At 39.4% G+C, this 23,345-nt stretch overlaps 1 protein-coding gene across 1 annotated transcript; it reads left to right on the plus strand.

Moving 5' to 3' along the window:
- The first annotated feature begins 21,624 nt into the window (after positions 1-21,624).
- LOC149841620 (putative xyloglucan endotransglucosylase/hydrolase protein 23) lies at positions 21,625-23,345 on the plus strand. Its single transcript, XM_090001093.1, has 3 exons — positions 21,625-22,029; positions 22,252-22,445; positions 22,740-23,345. The coding sequence occupies exons 1-3, from the start codon at positions 21,769-21,771 to the stop codon at positions 23,116-23,118; spliced, it is 834 nt and encodes a 277-aa protein (XP_089857219.1). The 5' UTR covers positions 21,625-21,768; the 3' UTR covers positions 23,119-23,345.

A 23,345-nucleotide genomic window follows, 5' to 3' on the forward strand; every position in this document is an offset into this window, starting at 1 on the left:
TAAATTCTTCATTTTTTTTATCCAACTTCATCAAACACAAGATAAGTTTTTCCTCTCACAAAAACTTCAGGAAGTTTTTATCATGGAAGAATTTTTTCCTAAGGAAAATTTTATCTCTATCAATCAAACGCACAGAGAATGGTGAACGGAAAGAAGGGAAGGTGAGCCGTAGTTAACCAGAGAGGATAAGGGTGAACATTTTGACTGTTGACTGTACGGCCACAGGACCAGGTAGTAATATGTAAAAATGAAGCCTCTATACCAGACGTTTTACATCTATGAAGATATTATGTAACCTGTAAGGGCACCCTCACCATCAGGATTGCTTGAATACCGTTCATGTCAAGATGAACGGCGTCTAAACCAGCTCTGGATGAATGGCATCACAAGGATTTAAAATGAACAGCTCACAATGAGCCATCTGCATGCCTCTCGTAGATGTCGTTCATGTACGAAATGAACGACATCCAAGGCGCCACTGACTTGATCTGGCTAGATACCTCCAAATCCTTGGCAGAGACGAAAATGGGTTGGGTATGGGTCGGTTATATACTACCCAACACTGGATCCGTTTTAGCAGATGGATTTGATTAAAGAACGGCATTTGATTCACATCTTACCATCGGGTTCTGGATCCGGATGTGATGTGATGCCCATGGTATTATGGAGCAAGTAAAATCTATCATTTTCAAGTGGAAAAGCCAAAAACGGGTTGCTTTAAACACAATTCTGAACTGGATCTGACCAGATTTATTGTTCTATTATGACCTGAATGAGAGAAGAAATGATCGCGTTTGTTCTGCATCCGATATGGGTTCGATATATAGTTATATACGATCAAGCACCAACAATCTGAGTTGCGTCCAGTTTATGTCAAGGTCCAAACACCAACCAGTTTGAATCCATACTTAATTCTGATCATCCATCATCTTCGCGGTTATCATGCACTCGGGCGCCAATGTGTATGTGGTGCTTCTATTGTGAACGCTACCTGGGAAGTTGAGGACTAACTCTATAAACAATTTTCTGATTTCGCAGATCGAGGAGAAGGTGCCTCTCTAATTAAGTACTGGTGTCAACCGGTCGGGTTTGGTTTCGACCCAGGTGATCCAGATTTGGACCCAGTTTTTGTGTATGGTATCGGGTCTGAACCCAGGTATAATCGGGTCCACTATAAGAAAAACCATACCCAGACTCAATAAGAACTACAAGAACCAGACCCAGACCACACCCGGTAAAACCATATTTTTTTATCATTTTTACATTAAAAAATTACAGGTCTTAATCGAAACTCGGGTCGGATTAGGATCTTGTATAAAATTTCACAAACTATACCCGGGTCCATGATTAATCGGACCTTCAGGTTCGAACTCGGGTCTTTATTAGGTTTTATTATTTATCAACATACCCAAACCCTATAGGGTTTGGTTCGGGTAAACCAGGCCCGTTGACACCCCAATCTCTAAGGGAGGAGGAATGTTACGTGGGTTAGTAATTCCAGCCGGGTCATTGTACCCAGTTGTCATAAGGAAAATAAATTCAGTAGGAGGTAGGTTGTAAGGATCTCTGTAACAAATATCGTGAGATTTATGAAATTCTTGCGATAACATTGTGAGAAATTGCCTGAAAGTTTAAAATGATAATTTCTCGCAAGAATTCCAAAATATCGCAAGATTTCCAAAATATAAATACCGTGACGTTTTAAACGGCTATTTATCATGAAAAAACCATGTATTTTTATTTTTAAATAATTTTATTAATATTTTGTTATAAAAAATATTTCTTTATTTTTTAATTTATTTTTTTATTCCCGAGATTTTTGCCAAAAAATGCAAGATTTAAGACAATTTTTTAATTTCTCACGAGTAGGTTTTTTGACAAACGAGACTTTGCCGAAAAAATCGTTTGTCATAAGGATCCCTTTCTTTTTTTTTGTCATAAGCCCCTCATCCTTCACCTAGCCTTGTGCAGTGCTGATTCTACTGAAAGAAAGCTAATTTCAACATCATAATTAATTATCATTCCCTGAAAAATCAACTAAGTATTCCACATTTAAACATACTTAAGAAAAGATGTTAAAAGGTGACAACTCGGTGTAAAAAAAACTAGAAAAGTTGTTTCTAGAAGAGTGTTGTTTCTCAAAACCCCATGACACCATGATTTCAATTTCCTTCCATCGATTCTTCAGCCATTAATGTTCATCCCAATTCAATGACCACCCATTTCAAATGAAGTTTCTAGGAGCAGCTTGAATGGAAGACTTTTGTACATCAAGACTCGAATTTCTTGTAAGTTGGTAGATCGCATTGAATGATTCCAATCAATCTCTGTAGCTTCATCATTCAAATATGTGTTTCGAGGTCAAAGACACAAGTGGTAATTATAGATGACAACTCACAAGAGCAATGGAATTCATGGTGGCTGTCATCATAAATACTCTAGGCTGAATTACCTGTACTTTCAAGTCTATCAGATAGAAATCCTTAAGCTCATAGGACCACTAAATTGTTTTTTTTTTTCACTGCAATAAATGGCTTCGTAATAGCCTAGCAAGTGTTTCATTGATCAGGTACACTAGCACGATTTTGTTCAAAACCGACTCAAGGAGGTTAAAAGATGGAAGACATAAACAATAGATTACAGCTAAGAAGAAGACGCGTGAATGATTGAATGCTCAAAAGCCAAGCTACAGCTAACAGGATAGCTAACGTGTCTGAATTGAGTGGCTGGCCCATTCTCACCTATTTCTCAGCCAATGTTTCAAGGTGGCCTGACGGAATATTACTGTGGGGCCCAAAATGATATCACACAATTAGGCCAGAGATATAGAAGAATTAGACTTAATACATAATGGCAAGTAATATAACAAACAACAACTACGCCTTCATCCCAAAACAATTGGGGTCAGCATATATGAACCAAAAAAAAAAATCATTTTGGGTCTTCCACATGAATCCTTTTCCTCCAATCATTTCTATCCAATGCCATATCCTCGGTGAGGTTCAAAGCATTCATATCCTTTCTGATCATCTCCATCCAAGTCTTCCTAGGCCTACCCCGACCTCTTTTAACTAATCTATTTTCCCATTTCTCCAACCTTCTAACTGGAGCATCATTAGGCCTTCGCCGAATATGTCCAAACCACCGTAAACGATTCTCTCGCATCTTATTTTCAATGGGTGCAACACCTACCTTCTTACGTATCTCCTCGTTCCGAATCTTATCTCTTATTGTATTTCCACACATCCATCTAAGCATCCGCATCTCAGCTACACTCATTTTTTGAATATGATGTCTCTTGGCAGCCCAACATTCTGTACCATATAGTAAAGGGGGTCTAATAGTCGTCCTATAAAACTTTCCCTTCAACCGCAATGGCATTCTACGATCGCACAGCACTCCAGTTGCACTTTTCCATTTCATCCACCCAACCTTTATCGTATGATTTACATCTCCATCAATTTCTCCATACTTTTGAATGATGGATCCCAAATATTTGAAATAATCATTCACCGGTATTTCTTGCTCATCAAGCTTCACTACACTCTCATCCCTACTTCGTTGCTTACTAAACCGACATTCCATATATTCAGTCTTACTCTTACTCAACTTAAAACCTCTAGCTTCCAATGTCTGTCTCCATAATTCTAACTTAGCATTAACCCCAGCTCTAGACTCATCAATCAAAACAATATCATCAGCAAACAACATACACCACGGTACATTTTCTTGAATTGATCTCGTAAGCTCATCCATCACTATCGCAAATAGGAAAGGGCTTAAAGCAGATCCTTGATGTAACCCAACCGTTATCGGAAAATTGGTTGTCACCCCTCCACAAGTGCGGACATTGGTTATACTCCTTCATACATATCTTTAATTATACTAATGTACTTCAGAGAAACACCTTTCTTCATCATTGTCCACCAGAGAACGTCCCTAGGTACTCTATCGTATGCCTTCTCTAAATCAATAAAAACCATATGCAAATCTTTATTTCTCTCTCTATATCTTTCAATAAGTTGTCTAAGAAGATGTATAGCTTCCATAGTTGATCTACCAGGCATAAAACCAAATTGATTCTCCGATATCGTGACAACCTTCCTCAACCTAGACTCAATCACCCTCTCCCAAAGTTTCATAGTATGACTCATGAGTTTTATACCACGATAGTTTGTGCAATCTTGTATATCACCCTTATTCTTATATAAAGGCACCAAAGTACTCTTCCTCCACTCATTAGGCATCTTATTTGTTCGCCAAATCAAGTTAAAAAGATTTGTCAACCATTCTAAACCTTTCTCTCCCAAGCATTTCCAAGCCTCGATAGGTATACCATCTGGGCCAACTGCCCTTCTTGATTTCATTTTCTTCAAAGCCTCTGCAATTTCATTCTTTTGAATCTTGCGCATGAAGTCACGATTTATCTCATGAAAAGGAATGGAGAAGTCTCCAAGATCTTGAGCATGACTATCATTAAATAGCTTATCAAAATAATCTTTCCATCTCTCCTTAATCTCCTCATCTTTGACTAAAACCCTTTGCGTTTCATCTTTGATACATCTAACCATACCCAAATCCTTCGATTTCCTATCTCTCACCTTTGCAAGCCTATAAATATCCTTCTCGCCTTCTTTGGTATCCAACTTGTCATAAACCTCTTTATATACCTTAGCCCTCGCGTTTCGAACAACTTTTTTAGCTTCCTTCTTTGCTATCATATACTTCTCCAAATTCTCATTATCACGACTCTTACTTAGATTTCTATAACACTCTCTTTTAACCTTAATAGCTAATTTGACATCCTCGTTCCACCATGATGTATCCTTACCTAGTGGTGCACCGCCTTTAGACTCACCCAATACCTCCTTAGCCACTTTTCTCATGCCACCCGCTATCTTATTCCACATTGATTCTGAATCCTCCTCGAGACACCAATTAGCTTCCTTAACTACCTGCTCTACAAACACTCCTTGTTTAGCTCCTTTCAGTGACCACCACTTAATTCTAGGATTTATCCTATGTCTATCCCTTTTGCGGCATTGTCTAATTCTAAGATCTAAAATTAAGACTCTATGTTGTGTAGCTACACTTTCTCCCGGTATAACCTTACAATCGATGCAACAACCCCTATCTCTCTTTCTAAGTAGGAAAAAATCTATCTGACTCGTATTAACCCCACTTTTAAATGTTACTAGGTGAGACTCCCTCTTCCTTAACCAAGTGTTTGCTAAGATCATATCATAGGACAAACAAAAATCTAAAATCCTTTCTCCACTTTCATTTCTTTCTCCTATACCATAGCCTCCATGGATACTCTCAAATCCATCCCTACTAATGCCTACATGTCCATTAAGGTCACCGCCGATGCAAAGCTTTTCTCCATAAGATATCCCTTGTACTACTCCATCTAAATCTTCCCAAAATTGATGCTTAATGGAATCATCTAAACCTACTTGAGGTGCATAAACACTAATAATATTAATAATATCCGTACCTAATACTAATTTAATAAGTAAAATTCTATCACCCTTCCTACGGACCTTAACTACATTATCTATAAACTGACGACTCATAACAATCCCTACTCCATTCCTATTCCTATTTATTCCTGTATACCAAATCTTATATCCCCAAGGTTCTATCACTTTAGCTTTCTCACCTACCCATTTGGTCTCTTGAAGACATAAAATATCAATCTTTCTCCTACACATAACATCTACTAACTCTACCAACTTACCAGTTAAAGACCCTATGTTCCAAGTGGCTAACCTAATTTTATGGTCTTGGACTAACTTCTTTACCCCCACCCGTCCAACAAAGTGAGGGAACCCTTGCCTATTTGACACCACACCCGGGCGCCGGTGTAACACCACATCTCTGGAGAATGAACTTTTTTTTTTTGCTCTTTTGGATGAGCAAGCTGGGGCCTGGGGTTAGGCAGACACCCACCCGTTACAACCATATAATGAAGCGAAGGAAACCAAATTGGAGGTTTATCCTTCCCATATCGACTACACCTAGTCCCCCCAAATCTTTTGAGGATAGAAAAACACTTCTATTAGCGGTGGAATTTACCATGGTAACCATATCTGACATTTTTCCCATGCACACCTGGCTAGGTTTGTCAGAGGGATTAGTACACTTTTGGTGTACTGCTGCACCTGATCACCCTCTATCTCATGTTGGGCCCCACAGCTAATAGGTTCAATCCCAAAGATGGAAGGTCATCAGGTGCAGCAGCACACTAAAAGTGTGCTTACATCTTATCCTTCGATTTGTCAGCAGGTGTTGGAGTTGAAGAACGGCCAGACAAGAGCACGACACTTGGGTCTGTGACCTTTGCCTTAAAAGCTGAAGCAGCAGGCTTCTTGGTGGGTAAAGGAGGGAGACCAGGGATTTTAAACGTTTGAGATGGGCCATACAGCAGAGCATCAATCTTTCACAGGACCTACTGTCAAGGCACTGCGTCTGGAGCATGAACCAACTGTTGAGATCCAAATCCATTTACAAAAGGATTCTCCTCCAGCTAGCAAGATCCAAATCCCTGCACAAAAGGAAAGTGTCAAATATAACAGAACTACTCTCGATAGACATACCCAAACGGTCATTGGGTCTCATTCCAAAATGGTTCCCCAAATTAAAGGTGGTCGACCCACTAAATCAAACGTGTGATAAGAGTCTCACAAAGAAAGAAACTTTATCAACATCTCCATTGTATCTGTTTGATGTAGCCTAATCTATACAATGGGAACCTTTCTCTCCGAGAAACAGTGAGAGAGAGATTTGTGGATGTAGGTATCTGTTGAATTTGCCTACACGATCACGATGTAATTGTCCCACTCGATCACGTCCTGATCTTTAGGATCTGGTTAATTTTGATCCTCTCCTACATATATCGCAGTTTTCTCTGGAAGGTTACTACATTTGTTGATCCTTTCCCACATATCGCATATTCTCCTTGGATAGTTTCCACATTTGATTGTTCACCTGCTGGATTATCCTTATCGTGGATAACCCTTATCGTTATCTTCCCTACGTGTATTTAAGCATGTTGTACCTACCTGTGTCTTACATGTCAATATGAGAATAAGAGTTGTGTGTGTTTTCCTCACGTGGACGTAGGCTCAAAGCCAAACCACGTTAATCCTTGTTGCTGCTGTATTTTCTGCACACACCTTCATTTTATCATGGTATCAAAACGAGTTTCGAGGATTGCATAACCATCGCAGTGCTCATCATTACCTTCGACCAGCCCACACCAGTTGCTCATTGATGGCAGAAAGGGAGGATGAGTTGAACTACAGCAACCCTCAAATGCACATCATACCCAAGATGGTTGTGTAAGAGCAAAACCCAATGCTTAAGATCACCGTTGTACCGCCAAATGGATCTAACTACCTGGTATGGTCGAAGGTTGTCACCCTCTTCCTCAGCAAAAAGTCCAAACTGGGCTTCGTTAATGGTAAAATCGTCCTTCTGAAACCTAGGTAGCCAACATATAATGAGTGAGAATCAGGGAACCACCTCGTTATGTCCTGGTTGTTAAACTAAATAAATCTCAACATAATCGAAGGATTTCTATTCTTCGACACTGCCAAAGATATACAGATTTTTTTGAGAGACATTTACAGTGAACAAAATAATCTCGCAAGAGTTTACCAACTCTAGCAAAACACCACTCACCTAATCAAAGCCGATAGGCCCTTTCACTCATACCTTAGCTCTTTGCGCACCATGTGAGATGAGATGAGCCTATACCACCCGGTCATTAATGATATAGACATCATCAAGAAGAATATCGAGGAGGACAAAGTGTTCAAGACTCTTGCTAGCCTCGGACAAGACTACGACAACATAAAAAGTTAGATACTCATGTCTAGATAATTACCCCAGCCCGCTTCAATGAAGTATGCTTAATCATTCAACGTGAGGAGATGTACAGGAAAGTCATGAGATCTGAATCCAAGCGCCTCATCGAAACCCATGAGAAAGTAGCTTTTTCAACCAGCTCCAAGGATAATTCGACTATTCATATGCTTAAGCACAAAGAGAGCGAGTACTCATAGGGTCGAGTGAGACCTTAATGCAGCTACTGCAAAAAACTCGATCACGTAAAAGATAAGTGTTGGGACTTTCATGAACGTCCTGGTCACCATAAGCCACATAGCAACTACAGAAGTTCAAATCGTCGATGATTTTGCATAACTGCTGCAACATATCAACAAGTCAAACTTGGCAGACATACTGGAAGATCAGAAAAATGAAGCTACAAGTAACATGTCTAAGATAAGTTCCAAACTTATTAATTCCAGATGGGTCATCAACACCAACACCATTGACCACATGACGGGCAAGGTCGGCCTGTTGATGAACCTCCGATCGACCAGCAAAGGTCTCGTTAGTATCGCTAATAGATCTCAGATCCTTGTTTAGAACAATTGTGATATTTCTCTCCTTAACAGCTCAGGACTCTCAGAAGCACATTATATCACATCTTTCCCTTCTAGCATCATGTCTATTTGCAGAATAACTGAAAATCATAATTGTGTTGTAATTTTTTTCTCTAAGCATGTGGTTTTTCAAGACCTAATCACGAGAAAGGTGATTGAAAGAGGGTATGTAGCCAACGGGCTCTACCTATTAGATGAGGAAAGCCAGACACACATTTCTCACAAGGCGTCTGACTTGGATAGGACGTAGCACTTGAGACTCGAGCACCCTTCTCATCACACCTTAAAGAGGATATTTCCCAACATCCCCTCACCCCAAAACTCGTGCGATGCATGTCAATATTTCAAACAGACTAGAATTCCTTTCTTTTTATCTGAAAATAAAAGTGATGAAATTTTTTTCCTCATTCATTCTGATGTGTTGGGCCCAGTCCCCATTAAACCATATTCAGGTTTCAGATACTTTATGACCTTCATTGATGATCGCTCATATGCAACGTGGGTATATTTACTTAAACGCAAAGACACAACCTTCAAAACTTATAGGGAATTCAAGAGCATGGTTGAAACTCAATTCAATGCCAAAATCAAAATTTTCTGCTCAGACAATGAGATAGAATACATCAATACCAAGTTTACCGAACACCTCACTAGTTGTGTCGTGCACCTGTAACACTACAAGAAAAACTTTAATTGGCGACAGACGTTTGCAACAGAAATAATTTGTCGCCAATTTGTGACAGATTAGCTAAAGATCAAACTATCCGTCGCTAATATTTGTGTAATTAGCGACGGAAAACTTTCGTCGCTACTTGGCGACGGATTAACGACAGAAAAAATCTGTCTTAAGTTCCTTCGCACTTTAGCGACGGATCATCGGCATAAATTTTTTGCCGCTACTCTGTCGCCAAATAGCGATGGAGTAGAGACAAAATTGTTCCATCGCTAATTTCTTACATAAAACCCTAATGCGAGCACCTTTTCCTTTTCTATTTCATCTGTCGCCCGATGACCTCCTCTCTTGTTCCCCTCTCATTCCCTCTCTCGTTGCTCCCCCTCTGTGTTTTTCAGTGAGCCCCGTCTGGTGACCTCCTCTCCCATTCTCCCTCTCTTTGCTCCCCCTCTGTGTTTTCCGGTGAGTCGATGACCCTAGCTCGCGCCGACCCTACCAGCGACCTCTCATCGGTGCCTCCCGCAGGTAACTGTCCCCCTTGCTTTTTTCCTTTGAAATAAGGGTCGTCGGCGGTCCAACAGAGGGCCGTCAACCTCTGTTGGAGCCTCCCCTTCCCTATATGGTTGTCGGAAGGCCAACAGAGGCCTGACAGCCTCTGTTGGGCCCTCCCCACCCCTCTATAGTTGGTGGGGGCTGGCAGAGGCCCCGATCACCTCTGGCAGGCCCTCCCCATGCCCCGATCTTCGACAGGATAGGGGGCTTCACCTCTGTCCTTTCGAATGCTGACAAGGGGCTTTGCCCCGTATCCTCTTGACTTCTCCAGCAGTGGGGCTCTGCCCCCCTATCCTCGTTATGATCGACAGGGAGAGAAGCCCTCTGCCCTTTTATTTTCCCTGGCAGAGGATAGCTTCACCTTCACTGTCCTCGATAATTTAGACAGGAGGCGAAGCCCCCTGCCCCTTGTCTGTTTTCCCGACAGGGGGCGAAACCCCTTGCAGAGAAATTTTGCCTCGGCAGGGGGCGAGACCCCCGGACCACATGATTGATTCCTGGTAGGGGGCTCAGCCCCTGCCTTATGATTGATTCCTGGCAGGGGGCTCAGCCTCTGCCTCCCGATGCTTCCCTTCGGGGGGTCCCACCCTCTACCTCTTGTGAATGTTCCGGCAAAGGGTTTTGCTCCCTGCCTTCACCTTACTACTGGCAGGGGCAGCATCTCTGTCTGTCTCGCTTTCAGCATAGAGTTGTGTCTCCCTGTCCGGGCATGTTTTCGACAGGGGGCGTCACCGACCTTGTCATCGGGTAATAAACTTCATTTTAACACAGTGTCTCCTGCAGATTCCGCAATGGATCCCACTTGTACCCCACGACTCGTGATAAGTGACAAAAGCAATACAAATCTGGTAAATACCCATGGTGAGTAAGTGATGCATGCGCATCACAAGTTATTTAATTTCTTGAATGCAACACTTTTATGTTCACACACTCACTTATTTGTGGATATCTTGGACTGCTTTGATAGAGTTTGGAGATCATGCTGAGCATGATTTTAATGTATAAAAATAGAAGTATTCTCATTTTTGGAGTTTGATTCCTTGTTAGTCATGGTAGTAGTTAGCGGGATATTGGAGTGTGTTTGTTGCATATACATGTTTGACATTGTTTTGATATGAATGTATTCAAATGTTTGATGTGATTGTATCCAAGCTTGCATGAAGTTACTTTCAATTTGATTATGCATTCCATGTGAAATTGTATCATAAAAACATGCTTCAAATGAATGTATCGTGTTATGAATGAGTTTGCACATAAAAATAAATGATAAGTTATCAATGCTTCAAACATGCTTTAAATGAATAGTTTTGCACATAAAAATATTAAGTTATCAATGCTTGCATCATAGTTCTTGTGATTGAATGACATTATATATATGTGTGTGTGTGTGATATATACCAAATCATTACATCTACCACAAATGCAATGTTTGAATGTATTGCATGACGTTTTTTATTTGTTAGAATATGCTTTGTGGAGGTCATAGTCGTTGAGCACCCAGTGGTAGCCAGTCTCAGCTTTCATCTTCATGGGTTGCTTCGATAGGTATATCATTTAACTAATTTTATACTTGATTAGTTTAAATGCGCATTGTGTTAATTTCTAACTCATTTTTCTATAGATTATGTTTCGCCTGCACATGAACCAACTACACCAGCTGTCATACAAGTCACGAGACAACGTTGGATGCAGAGTCTTCTCAGTCTGACACACGATGACTCATTCAAATAGTGAATATCGATAATCGATCGTAAGTATCTTATTTTTACTTACCCTATACTTATCTTATAAATATTATATATTGATAGTTAATGTATATTAATTCATGTGCAGTGCGAGGTTCGAGCCACAAGAAGTAATACGAGAGAATAAGCAGTCACTAGTTCAACATCTACCAGGACCAAACGCTCAATGGAAACAGTACCCAAAAGAGGTGTTGGACAGATTGTGGTCCTCATTCATAGTATATAATCGTTTCTCATAATTAATGTGTTTCATATTTAATTTTTTGTTATAATCATGTCTACTAACTTTTTGAAATTATTCGTAGGCTTCAAATCGCTTCGCGACTACGATGGAGAAGCAGGACGCGACGAAGGTGTGGCAGAAGGTGGCTGCAAGTCGATTTGCAGACATGCTGCACAATATGAAGACTGCAGCAAAAAAAGCATTTGGCGGGATAGATGATCCACTCCATTGGAAGGGCCATAACCCTCCTACTATCATTTCAGATTTTTGACATGCAATGTGCGATAAGTGGACATGGCATGAATTTTGAAACCGCTCAGCGAAGGCTGCACAAAACCGAGCGATGACGCCCGATGCCCATCTACACACAGGTGGATCTAGGACTTTTGGGAGCCACCAGAAAAAAATGGTAACTCATCAATATATATATATATTGTCAAATTTATAAGTATTGTTGTATACCTGTTAAATTTTTTTTTTGTCATTTAACTTCGCAGAAAGTAGAAAAATGAGGCATTGTTTCATACAAGGATGTATTTGTTGAAACACATAAACGTAAGACCACGGGAGAGTTCGTATTAGAGAAGGCGAGAACGACAATGGTATGTATTTATTGTATTAGCAATATTGTAATATATAAGTTATCATAAACACTGTAATTCTTAATTATTAATCCACATTGTAATCATTACTTTGTAGGAATTATACGAGCAACAGATGGTAGAGCGATATGGCGATGACTGCACTCAGCATCCGCCTTTTGATCCTGCAGCATGGGTGACTGCAACAGGAGAACCCAAAAAGGGTCGTGTGTTTGAGTTTGAGAGTAATATGAACACCTCACCAATCATTGCCTCCTCCAGTCACGACTCTTTGAGTTCTCCCGTCAGCATCAGCTCCAAGCATCCGACTGACCCGCCTAATTCTTGGGATGGTGTTCGTCAGCTTGTTAAGGATGCAATGTGTGACTATTTACATGAAGCAATTTCCGACATTCGTAATGAGTTGTGCAGCTTTTTTTTAGACAGAAAAACTTCGTCTGCAGGTGCCTGTCAGGTATGAAAGTTTCATGTTATTTGTTTTATGTCGTTAGATTTCAAGCTAGTATATGCATGATTTCATCACATATGAGCATGATTTCATTACTATGAAAGTTTTTGACTGCCTTATAACACATATATGCATGATTTCATCACTATTAAAGTTTTTTTACTACATTAAAACACATATAAGCATGATTTCATCACTATGAAAGCTTTTTCACTACCTTAGAATACATATATGCATGATTGAATCACTATTAAAACTTTTTGACAACCTTAGAACACATATTTGTATGATTGAATCATTATGAATTTTTTCCTATTAGCCTTGGAACACATCTGAATTTTGTTAATATCCTTCACTTTATTGCTAGCTAGACTATGTGCAATTCACTCATGTTACTTTGATTGCCTTAGCTTAGGTATATTGCATATAATTTATTTTATTATATTTTATTTATTAATACTAACATTTTTTTATCTAGTAGGATGCTGGAGATAATCAGCGTAGAGGAGTTGAAGGGGCAGATCAAGACAATGAAGAAGATGACACACAGAATCTTGGTGATGATTAGATTCATGTGTTGAATTTGTTGTACCTTCTTATTGTTTCAAAAGAAACTCTTTGTTAATGTTCACTTATAAATAATTAGAACTTGGCGAGGATTATAGTGGATCGATAAATTATTTTAGTTGCTTTGTATATGTATTTTTTATGTGTACTTTGTTTTTTATACACAGGATTTATAAATTGTATCACGAGAATTTTTTTCTTGATATTTATATTTTAAATAATTTTTTTAATTTTTTTTATTTTTTGCGACAGATTTTATCCGTCGCTAATTAGTATCGGCCTCCAATTTAGCGATGAATCAGAGGCGAATATTTGAACATCGCAAAACTGAATCGGCTGATATTATGCGACAAATTTTTATTCGTCGCAATTTTATCGCTACAATAACGACATATTCATATCTGTCGCAAAACCAAATCTCTGCAGATTAACGACGACCTTGTGACGAATCATAGCATTTGCTAATTCATCGCAATTTAGAGATGGAAGTAGCGACCGATATGTTCCTTCGCTAATTAGCGATTAGAAATTTGTGATGAAAGTAATCTGTCGCTAAACTCTACAACGACGGATTGGCGATGAATTAGCGGCAGATTGCGGCCGTCGCTAATCCACAGATTTCTTGTAGTGTAAGAACAACATAGGAACAAACTTGAAAAAGGATGACTAAATGCATATTTCTGGGATACTCCTCAGTAAAGAATTGATACAAGTGTTATGGTCCTCAAAACAAGAAACTTTTTTTCTCCCATGGCGTTGAGTTCTTCGAAGAAAAGTTGTACTACCAAAAAAAGGACTCACTCATTTTTTATGGCAAACTACAGAGGGAGCGCCCAACGAATATCGCAACACCGGTCCTACCTGCCATCGACGTCAGAGATGACTCACTCACCAAGACTGTTGGCAATGCCCCATCCGCGCACTCTAACATTGATGCCATGTAAGCTCAAACAAATGTGGATGTGCATATGCGTATCGAGAGCCCAGTCGAAGAAGTAGTCATGCTGAAGAAATCTGGCAGAACCACAAAATGTCACAGCAAGTTGAGACATTTTTATACTTTGTCTCTAAGTCAACTTATCACCCTATCGAGAAGCACGTGTCATTCGATGGCTTCTCAAAATCTTACCTTTCATACCTGTTCAACATATACTCTAACACAAAGTCATCTACATTCAGCGAAGCCAATGCCTAAGAAGTGTGGAAAGCAATCATGGACGAAGAACTCACTCTTTTAAAAAAGAATGAGACGTGAGAAGTCATTTTCCTACCTCCAGGCAAAAAATTGGTGGGATGTTGATGAACCTACAAAATCAAGTACTGCAGCGATAAATTGATTGAAAGGTACAAGGCAAGACTAGTCATAAAAGGGTACACCCAGGTGGAAGGGATTGACTATTACAAGATGTTTGCCCTATCGCTAAAATAAATTTCATTAGGATTCTTTTGTCTGTTGTTGCCAATCAAAGATGGCCTCTATACCAACTCGACGTCAAGAACACATTTCTTCAAAGAGATCTCAAGGAAAGGTATACATAGAGATACCCCCAAGATACCCTAGTATGGGCGAAGAAAACCTCACCTATCGATTAAAGAAAGCTCTATACGAACTCAAACAATCATCTCGAGCATGGTTTGTCAAACTTAGTGATGCCCTCACTTAGTTTGGATTCCAAAGAAGCCCATTTGAGTATTCCATGTTCAGTAAAAAGAGCATCACAAGTATTGTCATCATTCTCATTTATGTTGATATCATCATAATGGGAGATGACCCCAAGTTAATTAACGATGTGAAGGATCACCTACGTTAAAGGTTTGAAATTAAGGACCTTGAAAAACTCTGATATTTTCTTGGTATAGAAGTTGCCCAGTCAAATAAAGGAATATTCATAAGTCAAAGAAAGTACACTATAGATTTACTCAAAGAGGTTGGCATGTTGTGAGCAAAGCACATCAATACACCCATCGACCAAAACCACAAGGTTGCAAAGAATAATGGAGAACCTATACGCGACACTGGCAGTTTTCAAAGACTTGTGGGATGCCTAATCTACTTCACTGTCATGAGACTTGACATTACATACACGGTCAATCTCATCAGCCAATTCATGCATAATCCAAAGACCCCCCACCTAGCAATTGCACACAGAATTTTGAGATACATCAAGTTATCGCCAGGCAAGGGAATCCTTATGCATAGAAACGATCATACCAAAGTTACAGGATACTGGAGACCTGAATGACAGGAGGTCCATATCAAGGTACTTCACATTTGTGAGAGAAAACTTGGTTACATGAAGAAGCAAAAAACAAAATAGTGTGGCCAGATCTAGTGCGAAAGCTGAGTATCACGCAATGGTCGCAACTTCCTGCAAACTTCTATGGATCAAGGCTCTTCTACGTGATATGAGATTTTTCGACATTGAGCCTATGAAACTAAGGTGCGACATTCAGGCGGCCATCCATATTGTGGCAAATCCAGTTTTTCATGAACGAACAAAGCATGTCGAAATCGACTGCCATTTTGTGAGAAAAGATTCATGCAGGGATCATCTCTACTCTGCATGTCAAAAGTGGAGATCAGTTGGTTGACATTCCAAAGTCGTCGGATGACAAACTCCAAGATATTGCGACCAAGTTGGGACTGGTCAATATCGAGCCCCAACTTGAGGAGGGGTGTTGAAATTACCTAAACGATCACGACGTGATCATTCTACTCGATCACCTCCTGATCTTTAGGAACTGGTTTTGATCCTCTCCCACATATATCGCAGTTTTCTCGGGACTGTTGCCACATTTGTCGATCCTTTCCCACATATCGCATATTCCCCTTGGATAGTTGCCACATTTGATTATTCACCTGCTGGATTATCCTTATCGTGGATAACCCTTATCATTATCCTCCCTAGGTGTATTTAAGCATGCTGTACCCTGCGTCTCACATGTCAATATGAGAATAAGAGCTGTGTGTGTTTTCTTCCCATGGTGTAGGCTCAAAGCCGAACCATTAATCATTGTCTCTGCTGTATTTTCTGCACACAGCTTCGTTTTATCAGTATCATACCGAACCACGTAAAATTGCTGTGGACTGTATGTGTGTTTCCTCTGCAAATATCGATTTATTCACTGCATATCACTCTCGTTTACCTACCTCCTGAACCATGGTTTTTCCCTTTATAAACATCTGGAAATGTATATCGGGCATTTCCTTATTGAGTGATTTCGTAAACTGCTGAGTTTCATTTCTAACAATTGTAGACGTGGTTGGCGATGAGTGAGATTGCTTATGCAAACACGGTTTTCTGATATGATGCTCACCAAAGGCATTTAATCATTGTCATTTGCAACTTGGAAGTAGACAAACTTAAGTAATCAATAATTTAATAATAAAGCAAGCTCAATGTTAACGACTGCAAAAGCAATATGGTTGCAACACCTCTGAGCTTACTTTGCCAGAAATGAATTCTAATAGATCAGTCTTGAAGATAATACCTCTTCCTTTCCACTGTATGTGTTCAATAATTTGAATTGGGTAGACTTTACCAGTCAAGCTATCGCATTCATTTGCATGATATGTTTGAAATAACAATGAAATAAGAAAAAAAAACTGTGATTTTAGTTTTTGCCACATAACAGGACTATGTGGCTACTAAACTTATGGGATAAGTTTGCCGCTGGTTTAATAGGATAACCTCATGTTTGATCAATCGGGGATGCCTAAAACGCAGGGTAGTAGTATTCCTGAGAAAACCTATAATTACTAATGTACATTGCGATGATAGAATATACTGACTATAATTAGAAAAACTCTGTTTAAATACGCCCTTTCCAATAAAATTTTGGAAACCTAAAAAGCAAATGAAACCAATGTTGTCAGTATCGTCTCTGACCCTGAATCATTTTCCAAACAATTCATGTACTGAATCGGAAGATACAGATTCCGAGTTGAATCTATCTGAATCACTCAACTTTTAACCAGGGAAAAACACATGTCAACAAATATTAAAATTATTAAAAACTTTTTTGACCATTTTTCAGATTTTTTTTTTTGAAAATTAGCGGGTTCAGGTCATTTCTGTCTCGAATTTTCTACCGATATGATACTGATACGATATGTATTGAGCGATTCAGCTTGGTTCAGGCCGGTACTGACAACATTGAACTATGAAAACATCTTTTCAAAAAAGAAATTGCAAAAATAAGCTCAAAAGATTCAGAACATGAAAATATTTATTTGGAAAAATACTTTTCCTAAAAACTCAAATATGGATCCAAATATATCAGATCCCAGGTTTATATCACGGTTAGTCTTTAATTTGAGTCCCGTGGTTCCTATATCCTAGCTTGATTTTCAATGAAGCATCTCATATATCCTGTTAGTTTTTTTTACCTCATTTTATAAAGTTAGAACTGAATTACTTCAACGTAAAATCTTCTTAATCATATATTCATTCATTAACGAATTTGCGGCTGACCGCTTGTCTGGTAAGAGCAGCTAGCTAGTGCACACGTCACCTTGTATTGGGACATTGCTGGTTCAAAACCCAATGGTATATTGTATTGTATAACTGGTACGTAGTGGTCTGCCTAACCCCAGCTTGCCTTTAAAAAAAAAAAATTAGGGGCATGCAGCCGACTACAGTTCAAAACTGTTCCTTGCTAAGAGGACCAAGTTTGGGTGCACTCACTGGTGAGTAGGTGAAGGGTTTTACCAACCGGAAGCTTGCCAATGTGTGGTGGGTGATGGGGTGTTCATTTGACCTAGAAAAAAGAAAACCTAATTAACCTTGTTGGGTCCAATTTGCCGTTAGATCTATTCTATTAACAAACTTTTTCACTTAGGGTAATTTTTTTCTATAATTAGCTTTTAATTAGTGCTACCGTGATACCATCAGCAACATAAAGTATAAAGACAATTATTGAGGCCTCCATAAGGGCAACTTATATGCTTAATATAGTAATCAGGCACTTGCTAAAAAGTGACAATACTCGGTTTAAAAAGTAATAAAAAAAAAAGAAGAAATTGTAACGACACTCCCAATTGTGCTCTTACGCGCACACATATTTAATTTAATTTTTGCATCACTGGAAAACTAGGTCTCAAAAGAGAACGTTAAACAAATAAAAAGCCTTAATGCTTAGGTAAACTACTTGGGAGTAGCGCGTGTGTGCATTAGGTTTACCCGTATTAAAAAAGGCTTTTAATTTTATTCTTCAGTTTTTGAGTTTAACAATATCCACCAAGATCTGGTCCAACTGGCCGGCCGGGTCGACTTTTTTTCTCCCCGCATGAGGAGTGAAGAAACCACCCCCAAAGAGACCTGACCATGTCTACCAAAACTGTGATCGCTTTTCCGATGGTATGAAACCGTAGCCCTTTGCCCTCAGGGAGACGGCTTGCTTCGGCTATTTTGCAAGGGGCTGACGCCCACAGGATTTGAACCTAATCAAACTGCCCATCTAACAGCCTAGGCTCCATCCCACTACACTTATAAACCTCACCCCTTTGGGGCCTGGCCGGGTCGACTTAAAGGTTATAACACACCAAGTCATCAACTTATTTTTCCCTTTTTGTAAGTGCTCCTGCAATCGCCTGATTGCGTGGGCTTTTGATACTAAAAAACGACTTTTCTTATGGAGGCTGGGTCCCTTGAAAAACCGCTTACATCATTAGGTCTTGCACCACTGTCTTCCATTATTCTTAGATTTTTTTTTTTTTTTTTAAATTTATAACCTGAAGAAACTGCACCCGGTACGAAGACCTGGTTGTATAGAGTCATTGTGCCAGCATCATAAAACTCGAGGCTAGAACCCATGCCTCCCAGGACCTATGCTACGTGTTGCCTTTGCACAGAGGGGTGACACTCATGAGAATCGAACCTTGACTGCCCCATCTAGCAGCCAAGGCCCCACCCCACTACACCAACGCCCCCTTGGGGCTTCCATTATTCTTAGGATGACTGTAGAAAATATATATGACCAAAGGCTTCCTTTGGAGTTCAGCTTGTAATAGTATCCTAACAAAAAAAAGGAAAATCCTATGAACCAGTGTAGCAAAATTACCACATTACAATACTTTCAATAAAAGTTTGTGACTGGCCACCATGATTTTTTCCCCCTTTTAAATGATTCTCTAATAAATGGGACTTTATCAAGTAACATAAGTCCATGAAGAATCTTATCTTACATAGGCACATAAGATAATAGGCGTTCAGTGATATATTGTTTCAATTCTATATTCGAATCCAATGGGAGTAAACATGGTGCTTTCAGGGTTACTAACCCATTTCTTATAGCTTTGCAAATACTGTGTATACTTTTATAACCATACTTTTTTTTTTTTCTGAATACAGCATTGTAACAGTCCTTTAATAATGTGATATAGCAAAACCAAGAGTGGTCCATGTTTAGCTCACCTACCCACCAATGATACAGCGGCGGGCTTTTGTCCTGATGAAAAAGATGACAACATCCCTTCTCATTTAATAAAAACATCAATTCAGTGGCAGACTTAGATTGAAAGTTGGCGTTCAATTTTCAAAGTCAAGGCAAACACGTATAATTCCAAGTTAGATGTCTCATTCAGTACAACCACAAATATTAAAAGTAAAATTCAGATTAAAGGTAAGGACAAAACCCCCAAAAAAGAAAAAGAAAATGATTATTTACTAAAAAATAAGTGCCCAATTTTTTTTATAATTCATGTTCATACCCAAAATATTTGTTAATTCAAATGCATATAAACCTCATAATGAGGTCCTCATTAATTTCATGGTTTGCCAAAAGCATACCGCGGATGGTCCATTAATTCCTTCCTAAGTTGGAGTTTCCTTTTTTCACTTATCCTTAAAAAGTCAATTTTACCCTTATGTATGAGAGATTAATAAGGATGAAATAGGTAAAATGAAGCATATTAGCAAGGGTAAAAACTAGCATATTTTTTGATGTATTAGCTATTAAGAATGGTTAAAGGGAGAATTGTTACCATGGGCACCAATTTGAATAATTGAACATAAGACCATGAGTTATTTTGATATATAAGTATCTTTAGTTACGAATTTGAATTATAAAAAAAAGGTCAGGATATTTTTGCAAATAACCTTGTAAAAGCAAAAAAGAAGGGAATTTTTCAAATACCCACCAAAACTTTGAGCCTAATTCACATGCATACCAAACTTTTACGAGTTTTCATTTGTCCTCCAAAGTTTTAGAATGGGTTAAGCAAATGAAACCCAGATTGGTTATGTTAAAAAACTCCCGTCATTTATCTATTAAAATGACCTATCCAGGCAACTTTGAGATAAATCTTTCCCAAATGAAAAAACCAGTCAATACCAAACTTGCCCTCATCCAACCTGTGTCTTCTCCATTGTTTTTCTCTATCCAACATCTCCATTGGCATCAGGTCATGCTCTCTCTCTCTCTCTCTCTCTAAACTTTAATTTGTTGTTTTTTCCATTGTTATTAAGAGGTTGCCAAGAAGTCTGGTAGGTGTAAAAAACAGATTTTTATTTTATAATATTCAATATGTGATAAGCTGAACCCAGATCCAAATAAACCGTTGTTTGGATCTAGCTAGCTTGTGAATGGTTACTTCAATCACATATATTGGTAACAACAAATGCCACAAATTAACTCTCATACCATTATCCAGTGTTGCAATTAAGCTTGTCGGATCTAGCTGGACCGATATTGGATCTGACTTTCCATGAGTGAGTTCAGCTTTGTATTCAAATCCAACTCCGACAACATGGCAGAATTTTGGATCTGGAAGTGATCCGACCCTAATGAGTTGTGATATCTCCATCTATCAAAAACCATGGTCTAAATAACTGCATGGAGACAACACTGCAATGCATCGACTTGTCTGAACGGCGGGTTAGTGCACCCAAAGGTCCGACTGACTTTGAATAGGTTTAAAGACCTTGAATGCCTCACATTAAGTGTGAAAGAGCAACTTCAATTAATTAAGCATGAGATAAAACAGCGGAATGTAGTTTCATTGATATAAGGGTGAAACAGTAAATTTAAAATATGAGTTATTACTAACCCAAGGACGAACTAAGGGCAGTTAAAGAGTGGGACACATTCCTTGTGGGGTGGGGGGAGCTGGTTGAAAAGCAACAACAGTTTGGTGTGCAAATGAATTAGGCTAAAAGATTTGGTGCCTTTTTGAAAATTTCCCAAAAACAAAGATAGTGGGTACTAGAGATTTGGTTCAGTGAAGAGCGTGTGGTCCCATGACAACCCACGCTTAGCTGGCTTCTCAAGCATGCTCCGACGTTTCTTCTTAGCACAATATGGCGTTCTGATTGCAATGGATAGCTATAAATACTTGGCCGAGTTGAACCACTCCTCTCACACACTACAAAACCAAACACCCCTTTTCCTTTAGCACACCTATTACCACCACCACCAATCGCTACCAAAAGAATTGCATTTGAGAAGTCTGTTGTTATACTTCTCATAACATTCTTAGTTGATTTTTTCCTCCCTCAAAAAAGCATGTCCTCTTTTCATTCTCTATCAGCTGTCTTGCTGCTGAGCTTATTCAGTGCATCCATGGCGAACTTCTGGACCGACGTAGACATCACATGGGGAGGACAGAGAGCCATGATCACCAACAACGGCCAGCAGCTCGGCCTTTCTATGGACAAGTCGTCGGGCTCGGGTTTCCAATCAAAACAGGAATATCTCTTCGGCAAGTTCGACATGAAAATAAAACTAGTCCCTGGCAACTCGGCGGGCACAGTTACTGCTTATTATGTAAGTACATCATGATCACTTTTACGCACATCATATAACAATTGAGAGCAAGGCATAATATGGTCTATATCCTAGACAACCATGTACGTACTTACGTGGTGTTTTGCTATACGTTAATAACTCAAGATTGTGGAAAGAACATATATAATGTTGTCCTGGTTTATTGGTTCGTTTGTTCTACATGTGTGTGCTTATGTGACCTGACTTGCAATTTTGGAACAGTTATCCTCCCAAGGATCACTTCACGATGAGATAGACATGGAGTTCCTGGGCAACGCCAGTGGTCAACCTTACACCCTACACACAAACGTTTACACGCAGGGCAAAGGCAACCGCGAGCAACAATTTCGATTGTGGTTCGACCCAACTTCTGACTTCCACACCTACACCATTCTTTGGAACCCTCAACAAGTAATGTAAGTGAATGAATCTCATATTAGCCTGAATGCCCACAAGTAAATATATAGTTGTTTTGGTTCTAGCTAGTTCCACATACAAACAAAGCCAAATGGATATTAATGCGTTTTAATCAATCCGAGTATCAACAATCCATCTCTCAAACGGATGGTTGAGATGTCTTGCTTGGTTGTGCGAAGTCGTGGGCAAAATTTTGAACCAAAGTAGCAAAAAATGACACCTTGTTAAGTGCTAATTAGCCAACAACTATTGTATATACATTGACGTATATTAATATTTGGTAACAAGTGAAGGTTGTACGTGGATGGAGGTCTCATACGGGTGTTTAGGAACCACGAGTCCGCAGGAGTAGCTTACCCAAGCAAGCAAGCAATGAGGCTGTACTCAAGCCTATGGGATGCAGAGGATTGGGCAACACAGGGTGGCCGAGTCAAGACCGACTGGACCCTGGCTCCTTTCACAGCAACCTTCAGTGACGTTAGCATCAATGGTTGTGTATGGACCGGCTCGAGCTCTTCATGCAGCGCCTCGGCTTCTGCTTGGATGAACCAACCTTTGGTCTCCTCGGACCAACAAAATCTGGCTTGGGTGCAGAAGAACTACATGATATACAACTATTGTAATGATGCACAGAGGTTCCCACAAGGCCTTCCACCAGAGTGCTCTCTCTGACCGGCTTGACCACCTGCAAATCCAGTGCTTAATTATATGTCTTCTGAATTCTTTCACTCGTGGCCGTGATCAACTCTGCCTTTCATTCATTTTCCACATTCTTGTTCAACCATACTGTAATAAAAGGACTGTCAGAGATGTAGTCTAGATGCTTATTGCATCTTTGAATACGTTGTATTACATGAACTATAATTTACATTAATATATGCTTTACATCTTTATTTAAA

This window comes from Nuphar pumila, chromosome 3 (assembly GCF_984573655.1).
Source record: "Nuphar pumila chromosome 3, dmNupPumi1.hap1.1, whole genome shotgun sequence".
Taxonomy (NCBI): Eukaryota; Viridiplantae; Streptophyta; class Magnoliopsida; order Nymphaeales; family Nymphaeaceae; genus Nuphar; species Nuphar pumila.

Bases quoted from the DNA above. Each gene is read 5' to 3' on its own strand.
- LOC149841620 (XM_090001093.1), top strand. From the start codon at position 21,769: ATGTCCTCTTTTCATTCTCTATCAGCTGTCTTGCTGCTGAGCTTATTC. The intron at 22,030-22,251 runs GTAAGTACATCA...ATTTTGGAACAG, and splicing joins GCACAGTTACTGCTTATTAT to TTATCCTCCCAAGGATCACT. The intron at 22,446-22,739 runs GTAAGTGAATGA...TAACAAGTGAAG, and splicing joins TGGAACCCTCAACAAGTAAT to GTTGTACGTGGATGGAGGTC.